Below are 17,506 nucleotides of genomic sequence, written 5' to 3' on the forward strand. Positions count from 1 at the left end.
GCCAAAGAATGCTCAAACTACCGCACAATTGCACTCATCTCACATGCTAGTAAAGTAATGCTCAAAATTCTCCAAGGCAGGCTTCAGCAATACATGAACTGTGAACTTCCAGATGTTCAACCTGGATTTAGAAAAGGCAGAGGAACCAGAGATCAAATTGCCAACATCCGCTGGATCATCGAAAAAACAACAGAGTTCCAGAAAACATCTGTTTCTGCTTTATTGACTATGCCAAAGCCTTTGACTATGTGGATCACAATAAACTGTGGAAAATTCTGAAAGAGATGGGCATACCAGACCACCTGACCTCCCTCTTGAGGAACCTGTATGGAGGTCAGGAAGCAACAGTTAGGACTGGACATGAAATAACAGACTGCTTCCAAGTAGGAAAAGGAGTACGTCAAGGCTGTATATTGTCACCCTGCTTATTTAACTTATATGCAGAGTACATCATGAGAAACACTGGGCTGGAAGAAGCACAAGCTGGAATCAAGATTGCTCGGAGAAATATCAATAACCTCAGATATGCAGATGACACCACCCTTATGGCAGAAAGTGAAGAGGAACTAAAGCGCCTCTTGATGAAAGTGAAAGTGGAGAGTGAAAAAGTTGGCTTAAAGCTCAACATTCAGAAAACGAAGATCATGGCACGTGGTCCCATCACTTCATGGCAAATAGATGGGGAAACAGTGAGAACAGTGGCTGATTTTATTTGGGGGGGCTCCAAAATCACTCCAGATGGTGACTGCAGCCATGAAATTAAAAGATGCTTACTCCTTGGAAGGAAAGTTATGACCAACCTAGACAGCATATTAAAAAGCAGAGATATTACTTTGTCAACAAAGATCCATCTAGCCAAGGCTATGGTTTTTCCAGTAGTCGTATGGATGTGAGAGTTGGACTATAAAGAAAACTGAGCCCCGAAGAATTGATGCTTTTGAACTGTGGTGTTGGAGAAGACTCCCAAGAGTCCCTTGGACTGCAAGGAGATCCAACCAGTTCATCCTAAAGGAAATCAGTCCTGGGTGTTCATTGGAAGGACTGATGTTGAAGCTGAAACTCCAATATTTTGGCCACCTGATGTGAAGAGCTGACTCATTTGAAAAGACCCTGATGCTGGCAAAGATTGAAGGCAGGAAGAGAAGGGGACAACAGAGGATGAGATGGTTAGATGGCATCACCAACTCAATGGACATGAGTTCGGGTAAACTCCAGGAGTTGGTGATGGACAGGGAGGCCTGGCGTGCTGCGGTTCACGGGGTTGCAAAGAGTTGGATACGACTGAGCAACTGAACTGAATTGAACTGAATTGAACTTTCTTCACATCCATACCAATACTGGTTATAGCTGTCCTCCTGGGTTTGAAGTGATATGTCCAACATTTTGCTGATGGCTAATAATATTGAGCATCTTCTAATGTGTTAATTGGTCATTCATGTATCTTCTTTGGAGAAATGTCTATTCATATCCTTTGCTCAATTTTGAATTGATTGTCTTTTTATTAATGAGTTGTAAGATTCAGTGAAAAACTTGGGAAGGATGAATAATAAAAGCTATCGTTTGGAGTCAGCTTGGCAAAAAAGAAGAAATAAATATTATCCCTATTTTACAGACGAGATAATGTCCAATAATGATAATCAGTGGCAGAGCTAGGTTTCAAGCTAAGTTTGGCTTCAGAAGCCTAAATCTTAGTCTTAACCAAGAATGGACAGTGGTTCCCTCAACTCTTGTAGCTTAATGCCTTGCCCCGGATTCTAAATTACTATAATCTCCCATTAAACTCCTCAGGCCAGCCCGGCGTTCCTTGCCGAACTTCCTCGGAGGCGCCAGCAGATGGCGACGAAGACCCCTGCGGGTCGCTCTATCCGTCGCATGCACCTCTGTGGTGCCGGGCCGCAGGCGCCGTCGCTGCACTTCCGGGCGCCATTCAAGGTGAGGCAGGGGCTCCCCAAACACCCTTACTCTTGCTTTTCCCCAAAATTAGGGACCCGTCTACCCCACTCACAGAGCTCGAAGTCTGGCGGGCCCATACCCGGTCAAGGTGTCCAGCTGGAGGCCGGACAGCCATCGGAGGAGGCAAAGTCATCTGGACGTCTGGGTCCCAGCGAGGCCCAACCGCCTTAAGACCTCGCGCTTCTGCCCTGCTGAGCCGGGTCGCGCTTTTCGTCTGGCTATCCTGGGTGTCCGGAAGCGGAGTACGACTCCTAATTCCCCGCCAGGCGGCGCCGTCAGCCTGGCCTGGATTCCCCTGTGGCTGTGAGCCTTGGCCACCCCAGGGGTGTTGAAATTGGCGAGCAGAGAGGAGAAGCGGGCTGTCGGAAAGCAGTCTACCACTTGGAATAAGTTTTCCCCTGGATTGTGTTTTCCATCATTAAGATCTCCTGAAGTACATATACAAATTCTTATGCTCCACCCTCAAAGATCCTGATTCCGGGGATCTCGGGTGACGTTTTTTATTTAATTTTACTTTTGGCTGCCCTGGGTCTTCCTTGCTTTGCGTGGGCTTTCTTTCCTTGGAGTGAGTAGGGGCTGCTCTTCCTTGCAGTGCCTGCTCTCATTGTGGTGGCTTCTCTCGTTAGGGAGCACTGGGCTCTAGAGTTCAGGCTCAGGAGTTGTGGTGCACGGGTATGTGGAATCTCCCCCGACCAGGGATACCACCCGTGGCCCCTGTGTTGACACGTGGATTCTTAAGCACTGGACCATCAAGGAAGTCTGAAAGTCAGCACTTTTAAAACACCCACTCCAGGTTGATGCTGGTAGTCTGCACACCTCACTTTCAGAAACTCTCATATAACTGATGGAGAGGAACACTACATTGGGTTGGCTATGGGACTCTTTATCTTCAGGAGAGCTTCCAAGAGGAAGTGATTCTAACAGGTCTTTGTACTGAGAGACTAGAATATCTACTGGTTCTTTGCCTCACAGTTATGAATTCCCTCTCCTGCCGCTACCAGGATGCAGAAGATCTCAGTGCTGCTTTTCCTGGCCTGGGTGAGCTTCCTCTTCTACGCCGGCATTGCTCTCTTCACCAGTGGCTTCCTGCTCACCCGTTGGGAGCTCACCAACCATAGCAGCTGTCAAGAGCCCCCAGGCCCTGGAGCCCTGCCATGGGGGGGCCGAGGGGAACCCGGGGCCTGCTGGATGGCTTCCCGATTCTCTCGGCTCGTGTTGGTGGTGATAGATGCTCTGCGATTTGACTTTGCCCAGCCCCAGCGCTCACCTGTTTCTGGGGAGCCTCCTGTCTCCCTGCCTTTCCTGGGTAAAATGGGCTTCTTGCAGAGACTCCTGGAAAGTCAGCCCCACCATGCCAGGCTCTACCAAGCCAAGGCTGACCCCCCGACCACCACCATGCAGCGCCTCAAGGCCTTAACCACCGGCTCACTGCCTACCTTTGTTGATGCTGGCAGTAATTTTGCCAGCAGCGCCATAGTGGAAGATAATCTCATTAAGCAGCTTTCCAGTACAGGTTAGTCCTCTTTGGAGTCCAGGAGTACCTTGGCAAATTTCTTTAGAAGTCAGAGAATCAGAACTTTGGGTGCCTAGCTGCATGTTTGACTAGCTAGTACAGGAAGGAGAAAGAGACCACAGCCCTGCCTGCAGGGAGCACGGGTGCAGGCTGTGTCCTGGAGTTTCTAATCTGCACGGGGTATTGATTTTACTTTTGGGGAGCTCTTGGTCAAGGGGCATGGGAGAGATGAAGAGTTGTGGGTCTGGTATCCTCACAAAGTGTGGAGGAGAAAGAGAATCCAGGCTCTGTCCACTCATTGACTGGGAAAAAGCAAGATGCACCCAGGAAAAACAGAGCAGCCAAGATAGAGCCAGGGTCTGAGGACTAGCAGAGCCTTTTATAGGAACAAGTAGTAAGAAATCTGGGTGGAGTATTGTTGTTAGGGAAAGCTTCCTGGTAGAAAGTGGTAGGCCTCAAAGGATAGAGTTGTTGAATGAACGGCTGTGCCTTAGAGTGCACGGTTGGGAATTCTGATAGATCTTTAAAAGGCCTCTCCTCTTCCTCCTCCCCTGACTCCTATGTCCCTGCAGGAAGACGTGTGGTCTTCATGGGAGATGAAACCTGGAATGATCTTTTCCCTGGAGTTTTCTCCCAAGCTTTATTCTTCCCATCCTTCAATGTCAGAGACCTAGAGACAGTGGACAATGGCATCATGAAACACCTCTATCCAACCAGTGAGCATGGGGTCCAAGGCAGGCCTGACCAAGACTGGGCGGTGGGGAGGGCTGTGTCAGTTACATATTCTGAACCTACCATGGATGCAGTGGCCTGGGCCTGTGTCCTTGGACGTAGGAACATCAGAGCCTGGCTGGGGTTGAAGAGTGAGCCTCAATCCCATGTGCTCAGGTTCTCTCCTTCACAGTGGACAGTGACGAATGGGACGTGCTGATTACTCACTTCCTGGGTGTGGATCACTGTGGCCACAAGCATGACCCTTACCATCCTGAAATGGCTAAGAAACTTACTCAAATGGATAAAATGATCCAGTGAGTGTGGGATTTTGGCTGGGGGAATGGGTTTGTGTCTGAGATGATATGTGGTCCCAAAAGAAAAAAATCCTTATTTGGGGTCCCTTTCTTGGTTGAATTCTGTCTTTAGGCTTTTCTCTGACACTAGTGGTCTCATCCATTTTGAGTAACTCAGTGTGTGGTTTCGGGCAGTAGGGTTGGTGCTAAAGAAGTGTCTTTTTGCCAGATGTCTAGGCCCCACTAATGGAGTTATGGCTGGGGGTAAATGGGCCCCTGAAAAAATATTTATCTCTCCCTACCTCCTGACACATTTCTTGATCCCCCCAGGGGACTTGTGAAGCGTCTGAAGAACGACACACTGCTGGTGGTGACTGGGGACCATGGGATGACCATCAGTGGGAACCATGGAGGAGAGAGTGAGCTGGAAACCTCAGCTGCACTTTTTCTATATAGTCCCAGAGCTCTCTTCCCCAGCGCTCCTGCAGAGGTAAGGCCTGAGATGTGCTTTGTGTGGTTTCCTGCTATTCAACTTGCATCATGATCATAGCATTCTTGTGGATCTCTCCATTTTAATCCCCCAAATTCATGACCTTGGGTATCCTTCACTCTTGTTTCCTGCCTAAGTCCCCTATGTCTTCCACTCCAAACACTGATCTTACCTCTTTTTTTTTTGGCTGCTCTACATGGCATGAGGAATCTTAGTTTACTGACCAAGGATTGAACCTATTCTCCCTGCAGTAGAATCACAGAGTCTTAACCACTGGGCCAGGAAGTCCTCTTTGGTGAACCCGTTGACCCCGTCCCTGTTCTCTAGGAGCCAGAGATAATTCCTCAAATCAGCCTTGTACCTACGCTGGCCCTGCTGCTGGGCCTGCCCATCCCATTTGGAAACATCGGGGAGGTGATAGCTGAGGTGTTCTCAGAGATCGAAGACTCCCAGCCTCGCTTCTCCGCTCTGGCCCAAGCCTCAGCTCTGCATCTCAATGCCCAGCAGGTAAGTAATGGGCTGGGCTTCCAGGTGACAGAGTTAAGTTGGGCATGGGAGAATCATAATGACCCACTTGATTATCCCTTGTTCAGTCTTAATCACACATTCCATAGCCATATCCTCCCTCTCCCTCTGTCCTAGAGAGATTTTGGGATCCTGATTTCCAGGTACCCTCTTTGGTAGTACCTATCTTTGCCCGCGTCCCAATTTATGTCTCTGAGCTTCTCCCCTTGGCCTCTGATCTTTTTTGCCAGGTGTCCCGATTTCTTCACACCTACTCAGCCACTGCTCAGGACCTTCAAGTTCAGGAGCTGCATCGATTGCAGAAGCTCTTCTCCAAGGCTTCTGCTGACTACCAGCGACTTCTGCAGAGCCCCCAGGGGGCTGAGGCAGTGCTCCAAACTGTGATTCCTGAGCTGCAGCAGTTCCTGCGGGGAGTTCGGGCCATGTGCATTGAGTCTTGGGCTCGTTTTTCTCTGGTCCGCATGGCAGGGGGTGCTGCTCTTCTGGCTGCTACCTGCTTTCTTTGCCTACTGGTATCCCAGTGGGCAACATCCCCAGCCTTCTATTTCGGCCCTCTCCTAAAACCCACAGCCTCGGGTCTGAGTGGCGCCATGGTGTGTGCTGGACTCCTGGCATCTACTGGGCTGAAGCTGGATTCCATGGTTCTAGGGGCCATGGCTGCAGTGGGCTCACTCCTGCCTTTTCTGTGGAAAGCTTGGGCGAGCTGGGGATCGAAAAGGCCCCTGGCCTCTCTCCTTCCCATGCCCGGGCCAGTCCTGTTACTCCTGCTCATTCGCTTTGCTGGTTTCTTCTCTGATAGCTATATTATAACCGAAGCCAGGGTTGCCCCCTTCCTTTTGATCTCGCTCATCTTGCTCCTGGTTGCCCGACTTCACTGGGAGGGCAAGCTGCTGCCACCTAAGCTACTCTCGATACCTCGCCTTGGCTTTTTGACTCCAGCAGGTCCCCCGCAATACAGTGCCATGCATGCCGTGGGACTTGGAGTTGGGTTGCTTTTATGTATAAGGCTAGCTGGACTTTTTTATCGCTGCCATGAAGAGACACCTGTTTGTAGCTCCTCTCCCTTGCTGAGTCCCTTGCGATCCACAGTGGATGGTCGAACCAAGAATTTGTGGTATGGAGCTTGTGTCGGGGCGCTGGTGGCCCTGTTAGCCTCTGTGCGGCTGTGGCTTCACTGCTATGGTAATCTCAAGAGCCCTGAGCCCCCTGTGCTCTTTGTGCGCTGGGGTCTGCCCCTAATGGGACTGGGCACTGCTGCCTACTGGGCATTGGCATCAGGGGCAGATGAAGCACCCCCGCGTCTCCGGGCCCTGGTCTCTGGGGCATCAGTTATGTTGCCTCGGGCTGTGGCAGGGTTGGCCGCTTCAGGGCTCATGCTGCTGCTCTGGAGGCCTGTGACAGTGCTGGTGAAGGCCACAACAGGTGCTCCAAGGACCAGGACTGTCCTCACTCCCTTCTCAGGTCCCCCCACTTCTCAGGCTGACCTGGATTATGTGGTTCCTCAAATCTACCGACACATACAAGAGGAGTTCCGGGGCCGGCTAGAGAGGACCAAATCTCAGGGTCTGCTGACGGTGGCTGCCTATCAGTTGGGGAGCGTCTACTCAGCTGCTGTGGTTACGGCCCTTACCCTCTTGGCCTTCCCACTTCTGCTATTGCATGCAGAGCGCATTAGCCTTGTGTTCCTGCTTCTGTTTCTGCAGAGCTTCCTTCTCCTGCATCTGCTTGCTGCCGGGATACCCATCACCACCCCTGGTAAATACATGTCTCAGTCCTGATTCATCCACGGACAGTAGGGATGTAAGTTCGGCCCCTCTTATCTTTAGGGAGGTGTTGCTCCTCAGGATCTTCACCTTGATACAGGGTCTCACACCTCCCAGTCAAGAGGGTCTTCCTGATGTCTTCTCCCTTATCTACTGTAGCCAACTGAACCCTCACATTGACTTTCAGGGCCAGCAGAATTCATGGAGGAGATAGACACACAGTACTCTAAGACTCAGTTTTTATGGAAATGCTGCACCCTCATGAGTGCATTTCCGGATTTTCCAGTGATAAGAGATAGTAAACTGTGTGTATATGAGAGAAAGAAGTTGACCACAGATTAGAGCAGGGGGCTTTGTGCCAGGGAGGGAATTAGAATAACAGAGTGTTGATTATTAGAAGGTTGGGGTGTTGGGGATGTGTGTATGTAGGAGACTTAGCACTGAGGTGGTAGTTGTGTGTGACCTCGGGGCAGTGGGCTGTGGGGTAGGGAGTGGGACATGACTGTAAAGAGGCATATCTGTTCCCCCAGGTCCTTTTACTGTGCCATGGCATGCAGTTTTTGCATGGGCCCTCATGGCCACACAGACCTTCTATACCACCGGCCACCAGCCTGTCTTTTCAGCTATCCAATGGCATGCAGCCTTCGTGGGAGTCTCAGAGAGTCGTGACTTTACCTGGCTGTCTGCTTTCCTGGTGGGAGCCAACACCTTTGCCTCCCATATTCTCTTTGCAGGTACTTCCTCATTCCTCCTTTGCTTCCACTGTGGCTTTGTGGAAGGAAAGGAAGCCCCTGCATTTGAGTAGGGAAAGATCATTTTGTTAGATCTTTGGCACCCCTTGGCCTGTGCTGATTGGAGGCTGAGCCAGCTAGAGTACTTGGGGGACAGGGTGACCTGGTCCATGGGTCTTCCCTTGATTCTAGCCCTGCCTTTCTCTGAGGCAGTAGGTTGCCCGTTGCTCCTGCTCTGGCCCTTTCTGTGTGAGAATCAAGGATCCCAGAAGAGGCGGCAGCCCCCAGGAAATGAAGCTGAGGCCAGAGTCAGGCCTGAGGAGGAGCAGGAGCCACGGATGGAAATGCGGCTCCGGGATGCACCTCACCACTTCAGTGCAGCACTGCTGCAGCTGGGCCTCAAGTACCTCTTTGTCCTTGGTATTCAGGTGGGTGCAAGGGACAGATCATGGAGTTAGTGATCTTTTCACATGCGTGGACATCACCTTCTTTCACACTTTGCCAAAACCCTAGGAGAGAGCCTTGATTGAAGCTTAGATAAGTGAAGTAATTTCCCAAAGGCCAGTGACCTCAAATGGTAATACTGAGACTTGAACCTGGGTCTCCATCCTAGTCTTGGATTGTTTCCTCTCTACAGGCTAGATCTGGACTTGATGGTTGCATATGGGGATTACTCCATTGGACAGACTGGAAAAGCTGAGGTGATGGTCAGGATTCTTTCCCAAGCTGTGATAATTAATCTTCCTTTCCTTCAGAGGCAGAGTGTATGGCTCTGACATGCCCTCCACCCTGAGAAGCCGAGCCTGAGTGTTAAGAGACACAGATGAATAGTGCTTGTCCACGGTCACACTGCAAGTCGTAGTAGGGCCAAGAAAAGAATTAGGTTTCCTAACTCTTAGCCCAGAGTTCTTTCCACTGACAGGTACTGCTTTCCTTCCCCTTCCATTCTTCACAGGGGTCTACAGCAACTCTCTACTTGACCCACTTCCTTCTCCCCTTCCCAAATAACTTGACCCCTCCTCTCTTCCCTCAGATTCTGGCCTGTGTCTTGGCAGCCTCCATCCTCCGCAGGCATCTCTTGGTCTGGAAGGTGTTTGCCCCCAAGTGAGTGGATTTGCTTGAGAAATGTTGTTGTGGGGAGGGTGAACTTTGGATTAAACAGTGAACATCCAGAATGGACAAGGTTTTGCCTCAGTGGGGAAAAGACTCTAGATCTACTGTTTGTGTCCTTTGAGATTCTCTACTTTTCTTTGCAGGTTCATTTTTGAGGCCATGGGCTTCATTGTGAGCAGCGTGGGACTTTGTCTAGGCATAGCTTTGGTGATGCGAGTAGATGGTGCTGTGAGCTCCTGGTTCAGGCAGTTAGTTCTGACCCAACAGAAAGCTGGAGAACAATCTAGCCTGGTCTGTACGGGTGCTGGATCATCTGCAAGAAAGGCTCAGCCACACCTCTTACCACCATGCAGCCAGGACCTACTGGCATCTGGGACTTCATTATTTTATAATTCAAGATCATAGTAGAGCCTAATTCCTAACTCCTGCATTGGATACATCTGAGCGACTGAGGGGCTGTCTCCAAAGTGGAATAAAATAATAATGTAAATATATGTGTCTGAGGTATGGGGAAGCCCTGACTGTCCTGTAGGGGATATGAAGAAGTTCTGTCTCCCTTATTCAGGCACAGATGGGATCAGCTGTCTTACGCAGACCTGGCTGCATTTAAGACCCTTTGAGAAGTGGTTGGAGTTGTCTGAATTCACTTCTCCCAACTCTTTGCAAATCGCTACTGTTATTCCACCTGCCATTTCCCTTTGCCATGGGACGTATTTTACTAAATTCTTTTGCTTTGGCTGATAACAGAGCCGCATCATGGGGCACCGACTCACTATCTGAAGCCCCAGTAGTGCTGTGTCTCCTCCTCGACGTGTATTCTTACTTCAGAACACTCTGCCCTTCTCTCCTGTGGAGGCCTCCCTGGATCAGACCTACTTGCCCATCTACCACACCTTGTCCTGTTGATTATTCCTGACTTGGGGCCAAAACCGTATGAATCTGAAGATCCTAAGATGTCTCCAGTGCCCCTCTATGTTGTGTTGAAGTGCTGGCATGAAATCCTCATGGAAATGTCCACCAAAGTAATGGGAAGCAGTTTCTGAGAAGAAGGGTCAGGACTGGGGTTTGAAGTTTGAGGGTGCCCAGAACAGGAAGAGATGTGACCACTTGAAGAGATGAGGTATATGGTTTGCAAATAATTTCTCCCACTTTGTGACTTTTCTTTGAATTTTCTTGTATTTATTTTCTATTGAGAAATCATCTCTGAATTTTTCCCCCCAGTTTTATTGAGATATAATTGACATCACTGTTTAAGGTGTACAGCATAATGGTTTGACTTACATCTTTGATGGTGTCTTTGTGGCAGAGAGGTTTTAATTTTAATCGAGTCCAGTTTATCCATTTTGAGTTGACTTTGTAGATGGCAAGGGTTGCAGTTTGTTTCTTCTTTGCATATGGAGCTCCAGTTCTGTTCCCTCCATTTGTTGAAAGGATTGGGCAGGTACATTTGAGCAGTGCAGGGTGCACAAGCATGGGGCTGCACTGCCAGCTAGTCAGACTGCATGCGGTTGAACAGACTGGTGAGCACGTTGGTGCTTCATGGTGATAGGATGTGCTGATTACCAAGGGTCTCCGTCTCCAGTCAGTTCTTATTTATTTATTTAACTTATGGCTATGCTAGGTCTTTGGTGCTGCACCTAAAATTTCTCTAGTTGACAGGAGCAGGGGCTACTACTCTTCCTTGTGGTGGGCTGGCTTCTCCTTGGGTGACTTCTCTTGTTGCAGCTGGCAGAATCAGTAGTTGTGGCTCCTGGGCTTAGTTGCCCCGAGGCATGTGGGGTCCTCCAACGTCAGGAATCGAACCGTGATCCCTGCAATGGGGATCTCAACCACTGGACCACCAGGAAGTCCTGGTCAGTTGAAGAGACTTCTGGAGCTGGAGTTTTCCTGGCGGCTCCCACTGGTACTACAACTCCCAGCATGCATAGGGCGGGTCAGCCTGCCGCGGCGGGGGAAGTTCCCGGCCGATGGGGGCCTTTAGCTGAGAGGGAAGGACTTCGCCGCGGGTTCCGGGTGTTGAGGTCAACTTCCCAAGGCTTTGGCAACCTCGATGGCTGAACAGCGGGACGGCGAGCCCTACGGCCTCCCCAGTCAGACACGCCTCCGGTCTCTGGCCCGTCTCTGCCTCCCTTTCTGGTCTGGCCTCTTGTTTCTTCTTCCAATTTCCCGCGAAGAGTAAGTAACCCTGGAAGACGACCAACCGCCGCCTAGCATTTTGCCAACTGGGCCAACCAGAAGCGCGGGTAGAAAAGGCGGAGGTGGAATCCCCGCCAAGCAGGGGAGAGTTGGTTTCTCCCGGAAACGGTAGGCCGTCCTGATTGGAACCCCGCGAACAGCAAAGGATTCTTGGCCGGGGGCAGAAGTGCACGAACCCTTTCTTCCTTGCTCAGTGGGGGCTTAAGGCTTACCCTTCAGCAGCCCCCTTCAGGTGTCTGGCCCCAGCCTTGGCTATCATGGCTCACCAGACTCCTCTGGGCTCTTCAGCCTCACACGTCAGCTGCCTGGACCTGTGGAGGGAAAAGAATGACCAGCTAGTTCGACAGGCCAAGGTAACGCTGTTGCTGGGACCCTTGCTTTGCAACCCCCAGATACCAGGAAAAGGGTATGCAGTGGATTTACTCTGGCCAGTGGGTAGGGGCTGAGCTTGACCTCCCCTAAAGAACCAGAAATGGCTGGAGAATGAAACCCCTTGCCACAGCTGCAAGGAAAGTACTATTACCCCATCCTAAATTTGACAGGTTGCTCAGGACTCAAGTCTGCCTATGAGGCGACAGCAGTTGGCTCAGGATGCACTGGAAGGGCTCAGGGGACTCCTCTGTAGTCTGCGGGGTAAGTAGGGCCCTCCCCAGGATGGTCACTCCTGCCCTCCACATCCAGAGACCAGTTCCTGTTCTGCATGTCTAGAATTGAAGCGATTACTCAGGGGGTAAGTCCTGTTTAAGACACAGACAGGACTGGAATGGAATCATCATTGTACAGGTGAATCTCTCTCTTCCTTAGGCACACACACACATACATACATAGGCACACAGAAGCATGTGAAGAAGTGATTTCCAAGACGGTCTATTTGGAAAACATTCTGGCTGTTCCATTACACACACACACACACACACACACACACACACACACACACACGGAAGCATTTGAGGAAACAGTTTCCAAGATGGCCTATTTGGAAAACATTGTGGCCGTTCTATAATCTACCAGAGTACCAGAGTGGGTTCTTTATTGAGGACATTTTGGTTGGGGTGGGGTGATCTCTTTCACCTGAGAGTGGTCTGTGAGATCAGCATTTGTGGCTCCAGGGCTACCTGCGACTGTTTCTGTTCTGCCTTTGGAACTGACTGTCCTCTGCAACTTTATCACCCTGAGGGCAAACCTGGCACAGGGTTTCACTGAGGACCTGGCACAGGATATCCAGCAAGGCCTAGAGAGAGGTAAGGGCCAGAGATTGCTTTCCGTGCCCCTGCCAGCCTCAGTCTGGGCTTAAGTTCTTGCAGGGGGATAGGAACAACATAATCTGTCACCTCCCAGAGATGCCCTGATCCTCCATGTATTCCTCAGACCAGGAGCTCCTTTGTGACCTTTGGGCTCCTGCAGAGGAGGAAAGCTAGAGATGAGGTTGCACCTCAGCTCTATGTGTATACTCTACAGTGCTGGAGACGCAGGGGCAGCTGGAAGCCAGGCTGGAACATGGGCTCTGGGGGCTGTGGGACTCCACCCTCCGTGTTTCCTGCCTTCTGCCGGAGCTGCTCCCTGCCCTTCACCACCTTGCCGGCCTGCAGGCTGCCCTCTGGCTGACCACTAACCGTCTTGGGGACCTGACCTTGCTGCTGCAGACCCTGACTGTTAGCCAGGTAATTCAGATAGTGATCTGGATCTAAGGGTCTCTTTCGTCCTCCCACCCTTCCTAGCTGCAGTATCATTATTATGTGCTGGAAAGGCTGCTGGGTTGGTGTTCAGAAGACCCCGGTTCTCTCAGGACTCTTAAGTGACCTTGCTCTGATTTGTTCCTCATTGGAGGCATTTTCTTGGGAGCTTGATTATCTTGGGTAGAATTAGGGCTCTCGTGACCTTGCTGAAGTCACTTCCCTGCTTCAGTCTTTGTGTCAGTAACCCAAACATGGTCCCTGCTCTGTTTTCTTGTGGACTTATCCTGAGTGAGAAGGCTCATTAAGATTATCACTGCCCCAGGTTTTTATTCCTACCTGTATCCTTTCCCCTCAGCTATTAATCTCTTAGAAATGAGGGAACAAGAATCAAGAGGATCCTTGAGTTTAAAGTCCAGTCGGGGCAGACTGAGATAGAGAGGGGGTAGTTAAAAGCCTGGAACCTCTCATCATCCTTCTTCCCCAGAGCAGAGCCTCTGAAGATATGCTGCTGCTTCTGAAAACTTGGAGACCCCCAGCTGAGGAGTCAGGTGCTCCGCTGACCCTGCAGGATGCCCGAGGCTTGAGGGATGTCCTTCTGACAGCATTTGCCTATCGTCAAGGCCAGTTAACAATCTGACTTGTCCCTTCCTCTCCACTTCCTGTCTTAAGAAGTCCTCTGGGCTCATGTCTTTTCTGTCCTGTACCATTCAGCTTGGTGGAACTTCTCTGTGCTCTTCTTCCCCGTCAGGCCCACTTGCCCTGTTGGCCTCTCTAAGCTCACAGCCTGCTTGCCCACAGGCCTCCAGGAGCTGATCACAGGGAGCTTGCCCAAGGCACTGAGCAGCCTGCATGAAGCGGCCTCAGGTCTGTGCCCACGGTCTCTGTTGGTCCAGGTATACACAGCCCTGGGGACCTGTCTTCGTAAGATGGTAAAGACCGTCCTAGCATGAGTTGGAGAAACCACAGTTTTCTACTTTGTGAGGGTAGCTGAGGCTTGTGTCCTTTGTGTCCTTTCTGCCCCCTAGGGCAGTCCACAGAGAGCTCTGCTCTACTTGGTTGCAGCCCTGAAAGAGGGATCAACCTGGGGTCCCCCGCTTCTGGAGGCCTCCAGGCTATATCAGCAACTGGGGAACATAGCAGCGGAGATTGAGAGTCTGGAGCTGCTGGTTGAGGTAAGGAACTATGCCAGGCGAAGATGCAGGTAATGCTGAGATGCTTGTGCTTGTGTGACTAGTCAAGGTTTAAGTAGAAGGATATATAGTTCCCGGAGATTATAGAAACTTTCTTCTTTTTGTTAGGCTTTGAGTATCACTTGTATCCCTGAAGCCCGTCAGCTTCTCATTGAGGTAGAGTTATTACTCCCACAACCTGACCCAGCCTCACCCCTTCACTGTGGCACACAGAGCCAGGCCAAGTACCTGCTAGCAAGCCGATGCCTACAGACAGGAAGGTGAGGTTCCATCTTGCTCACCTGAACTCCCCTTCCCACTTCTGATGGCACCCCTGTGGTGTGACTCTGCTTCTGTTCTTGCAAGTTGAGAGGATAAATAAATCAGGAGTGGGACACGGGTCCCCACTATCAGCTTCCTGCCTTGCTGCTGGACCTGAGCTGAGGACTCTTTTCCCTGTCACTAACCTCCTGTATCTTGAAAACTCTATAAAGTCTTCTCCCAGATCCAGTCTGTAAATAGTGTAGATCCATACTGAGCCAATGTTGGAGTCCCACACCTCACCCTTCCCTCACCCCAGGGCCCTTAGCTAAGAGCTTTTGGAGGGCCCTGCTATGGCCTAAAGTGAGGCTCGTGGGTTATGACTCTTCAGGGCAGCAGACGCTGCAGAACATTACCTGGACCTGCTCGCCCTGTTGCTGGATGGCTCAGAGCCAAAGGTGGGTATGCCACGTTTCTATGTAGTGGGGTGGGAGAGTTGGAGTTTCCTTTGGAGTAGAGCAGGAGTGCTTTTTTCTGACCTTTCCTCTGCTCTTTTTTTTGTCCATTCTGGGAGACCAGACTGGGAAGGTTCCCAGAGCAAGGGAGATCCAGGGCAGCAAGCAGTGGATGGTCCCTGCATGGTACTAGAGCCTGGTGATGATACTAGAGCCTTGGAGGTAGTGGTTCACGTCTCCTCAAGACACTGCATTGCATTCTCTTCCCACCGCAGTTCTCCCCACCACCTTGCCCTCCAGGGCCCTGTGTACCTGAGTTGTTTTTGGAGGCAGCAGCAGCGTTGATCCAGGCAGGCCGAGCCCAGGATGCTTTGACCGTATGTGAGGAGCTGCTTAGCCGTACATCATTTCTGCTTCCCAAGAGGCCTCGGCTGTGGGAAGATGCCAGAAGAAGAACCAAAGAGTCACCACACTGCTCACACTGGGTCTCTGCTACCCATCTGCTTCAGGGCCAAGCTTGGGTGCAACTGGGGGCCCAAAAGGAGGCAATTAGTGAATATAGCCGGTGAGTTCAGGAAGCCAACCAGGACCCTAGGGTAAATGTGGAGGGATAATTTTGTAACTGGGACCTGAGTTGGTAAGCTCTATTCTTAATCTACTCACCCCAGAGTTTCTGAGGTTAACTCTTCTTTACCCCTGCTCTCTATCCCACTTCAGGTGTCTTGAGCTGCTCTTCCGGGCCACACCTAAGGATAAAGAACAAGGTGAGCTAGACTTAGTTTTTCTGTGGTGGTGGTGGTTTCATTTCCATGTGTCCTAGCCCCCCAAGAGATTTAAGAGAAAGGGACTCCAAACACAAGAGATACGGCATTGAGGTTTTGGGGACGGTCTGGCTGGAAACAAATGTCTTGATTTTTGGAGAGGTCCCCAGGGCCTGCTTCCAGCTGTGAGCAGGGGTGTACGTCAGATATGGCACTACAACAGCTTCAGACAGCTGCCCTCATTAGTCGTGGACTGGAATGGGTGGCCCTTGGCCAGGATACCAAAGCCCTACAGGACTTCCTTCTCAGTGTGCAGATGTGCCCAGGTATGTACATATGCAGGCATGAGCTATGCACAGATGTGTAAGGACAGAGAGGGCCATGGGGGAGGTACTTGGGGATTAGTGTAAGAGTGATGTTCTTTGATTGGAGGGGTGAATGGGGTCGTGCCTGTATATATGTAGGGATACATAACAGTTGTGCAGACATATGCAAGACATACAGGCATGTGTGAAGGCCTCCCGGGAGTTCTCTAGGCTTCCTAATGTCTTTAGACACAAAGACCATACCTGTGCTGAGAGTATGTTGGGCAGGAGCAGGGTCAGCTGAGCCCTTTGTCCTGGGCAGGAAGTACCCAGGATTCGGCATTATTGGCAATGATGTATCCCTGACTCCATGTAGGCAAAACACATCACTGCTCTAGGCCTTAGTTTCCCCTTTTATAAAATGATGTTAAGTCTGTGTCAAGTTCTAAGGCCCTGTGCTCTGGGCTGGGGCTACAGGTAATCAAGATGCTTCCTATCACCTGCTTCAGACTCTGAGGAGGCTGGATCGGAGGGATGAGGCCACTGCTCTCTGGCAGAGGCTGGAGGCCCAAACTGAGTTGCCACAGGAGAATACTGCATGGTGAGGTTAAGGGGGCAGCTGGCTTCTAGAGTCCTTAGGCCTATTGGGGGTGGTGGTGAATCAAGGGAGTGAATGGCTATTCAGTCTTCTGCCTATCCTCCCTTAAACATCACCCTTTTTGCTTTCAGGTCCCTCCCCCTGTACTTAGAAACCTGTTTGGGCTGGATCCGTCCCCCTGACCGTGAAACCCTTTGTGAGGAATTTCAGACATCTGGAGACTTGTGACCTGTAGCTGCCATGTTTCAAAGAACCAGAACTGGGGCCTCAGTGGGCCATCTGTGGGAAGGGCTTTCTGCCATCCCATCCTTGGGAAATGTGGCTGGAGCTGATCATTCCAGTATATGTCTGGCATTGGAGAGGTTGATGGTAGTCCTGTAAAATTTGGTCTGGTTACTGCTATTCTGATTCCAGAGAAGTCCTGCTTCCACCAACAAGGCATTGACTTGCTCATATCCTGTTTCCCTTTTCATGTGTTGAGTAAAATTTCGTATCTATCTGTTGTCTGCCTACTACATATACTTGGGTGGGAAGGCTCACAGCTTAGCTTTCTGATTCAATTGAGTGCTGGATGTCCATGATACCCTCTCCCAACATCATCTACCTTACGAGCCTCGAGAAAGGGCTAAGGGAATCCTTACTCAAGAAGCAGTACCTTTAATCCTTGTTACCTGAAAGCAAAAATTCTTAGAGGAAAGAATTTCCCACCCCCACCCTAATCCCAAATTTGGATTTCCACTGTTTGAGTCAAATATGTCTGTGTCAATAGGGGGTGAAGGGTGAATGCAGTCAACGGACCCCCAAAGCTGCAGACTGAATAGTTAGGGCTACCTGGCGATCTGGACATGAACTTGAGCAAACTCTGGGAGATAGTAAAAGACAGGAAAGACTGGCGCACTGCAGTCTGTGGGGTTGCAGAGTCGGACACTATTTAGCAGTTTAACAGCAACAACCTGGCATTTTGGGCCCAAGGACTTCCAAGACTCAAAA

General features: G+C 50.6%; 2 protein-coding genes across 15 annotated transcripts; both read left to right on the top strand.

Annotated features, from left to right (window-relative positions):
• Positions 1-1,885: 1,885 nt before the first annotated feature.
• PIGO (phosphatidylinositol glycan anchor biosynthesis class O) lies at positions 1,886-9,500 on the top strand. Of its 5 annotated transcripts, none has more exons than XM_070375691.1 (11): positions 1,886-1,932; positions 2,926-3,466; positions 4,039-4,182; positions 4,371-4,494; positions 4,804-4,963; positions 5,291-5,470; positions 5,719-7,243; positions 7,782-7,985; positions 8,196-8,410; positions 9,016-9,086; positions 9,239-9,500. In XM_070375691.1, exons 2-11 carry the CDS (start codon positions 2,956-2,958, stop codon positions 9,498-9,500), a joined length of 3,396 nt encoding a protein of 1,131 aa, XP_070231792.1. In that variant the 5' UTR covers positions 1,886-1,932; positions 2,926-2,955. The 5 variants fall into 5 exon arrangements, with proteins under 5 accessions (XP_070231792.1, XP_070231793.1, XP_070231794.1 ...); XM_070375692.1 differs by lacking the exon at positions 1,886-1,932 and adding an exon at positions 1,939-2,443; XM_070375693.1 differs by lacking the exon at positions 1,886-1,932 and adding an exon at positions 1,939-2,443 and having other exon boundaries at positions 2,926-2,991.
• A 1,635-nt stretch (positions 9,501-11,135) lies between these two features.
• On the top strand, positions 11,136-17,013 carry FANCG (FA complementation group G). 10 transcript variants are annotated; one of them, XM_070375698.1, is made up of 15 exons: positions 11,136-11,270; positions 11,580-11,644; positions 11,834-11,924; positions 12,401-12,532; positions 12,750-12,952; positions 13,452-13,587; positions 13,766-13,896; positions 13,993-14,139; positions 14,266-14,417; positions 14,789-14,855; positions 15,128-15,417; positions 15,570-15,616; positions 15,784-15,939; positions 16,396-16,519; positions 16,648-17,013. In XM_070375698.1, exons 3-15 carry the CDS (start codon positions 11,858-11,860, stop codon positions 16,742-16,744), a joined length of 1,749 nt encoding a protein of 582 aa, XP_070231799.1. In that variant the 5' UTR covers positions 11,136-11,270; positions 11,580-11,644; positions 11,834-11,857; the 3' UTR covers positions 16,745-17,013. The 10 variants fall into 10 exon arrangements, 7 of the variants coding, with proteins under 7 accessions (XP_070231799.1, XP_070231797.1, XP_014335259.2 ...); XR_011465127.1 differs by lacking the exon at positions 11,136-11,270 and having other exon boundaries at positions 11,512-11,644; positions 16,428-16,519; XR_011465126.1 differs by lacking the exon at positions 11,136-11,270 and having other exon boundaries at positions 11,512-11,644; positions 15,776-15,939; positions 16,648-16,705.
• The last annotated feature ends 493 nt before the right edge of the window (positions 17,014-17,506 follow it).

The sequence above is a fragment of the Bos mutus genome, chromosome 8 (genome assembly GCF_027580195.1).
Source record: "Bos mutus isolate GX-2022 chromosome 8, NWIPB_WYAK_1.1, whole genome shotgun sequence".
In the NCBI taxonomy this organism is placed as follows: Eukaryota; Metazoa; Chordata; class Mammalia; order Artiodactyla; family Bovidae; genus Bos; species Bos mutus.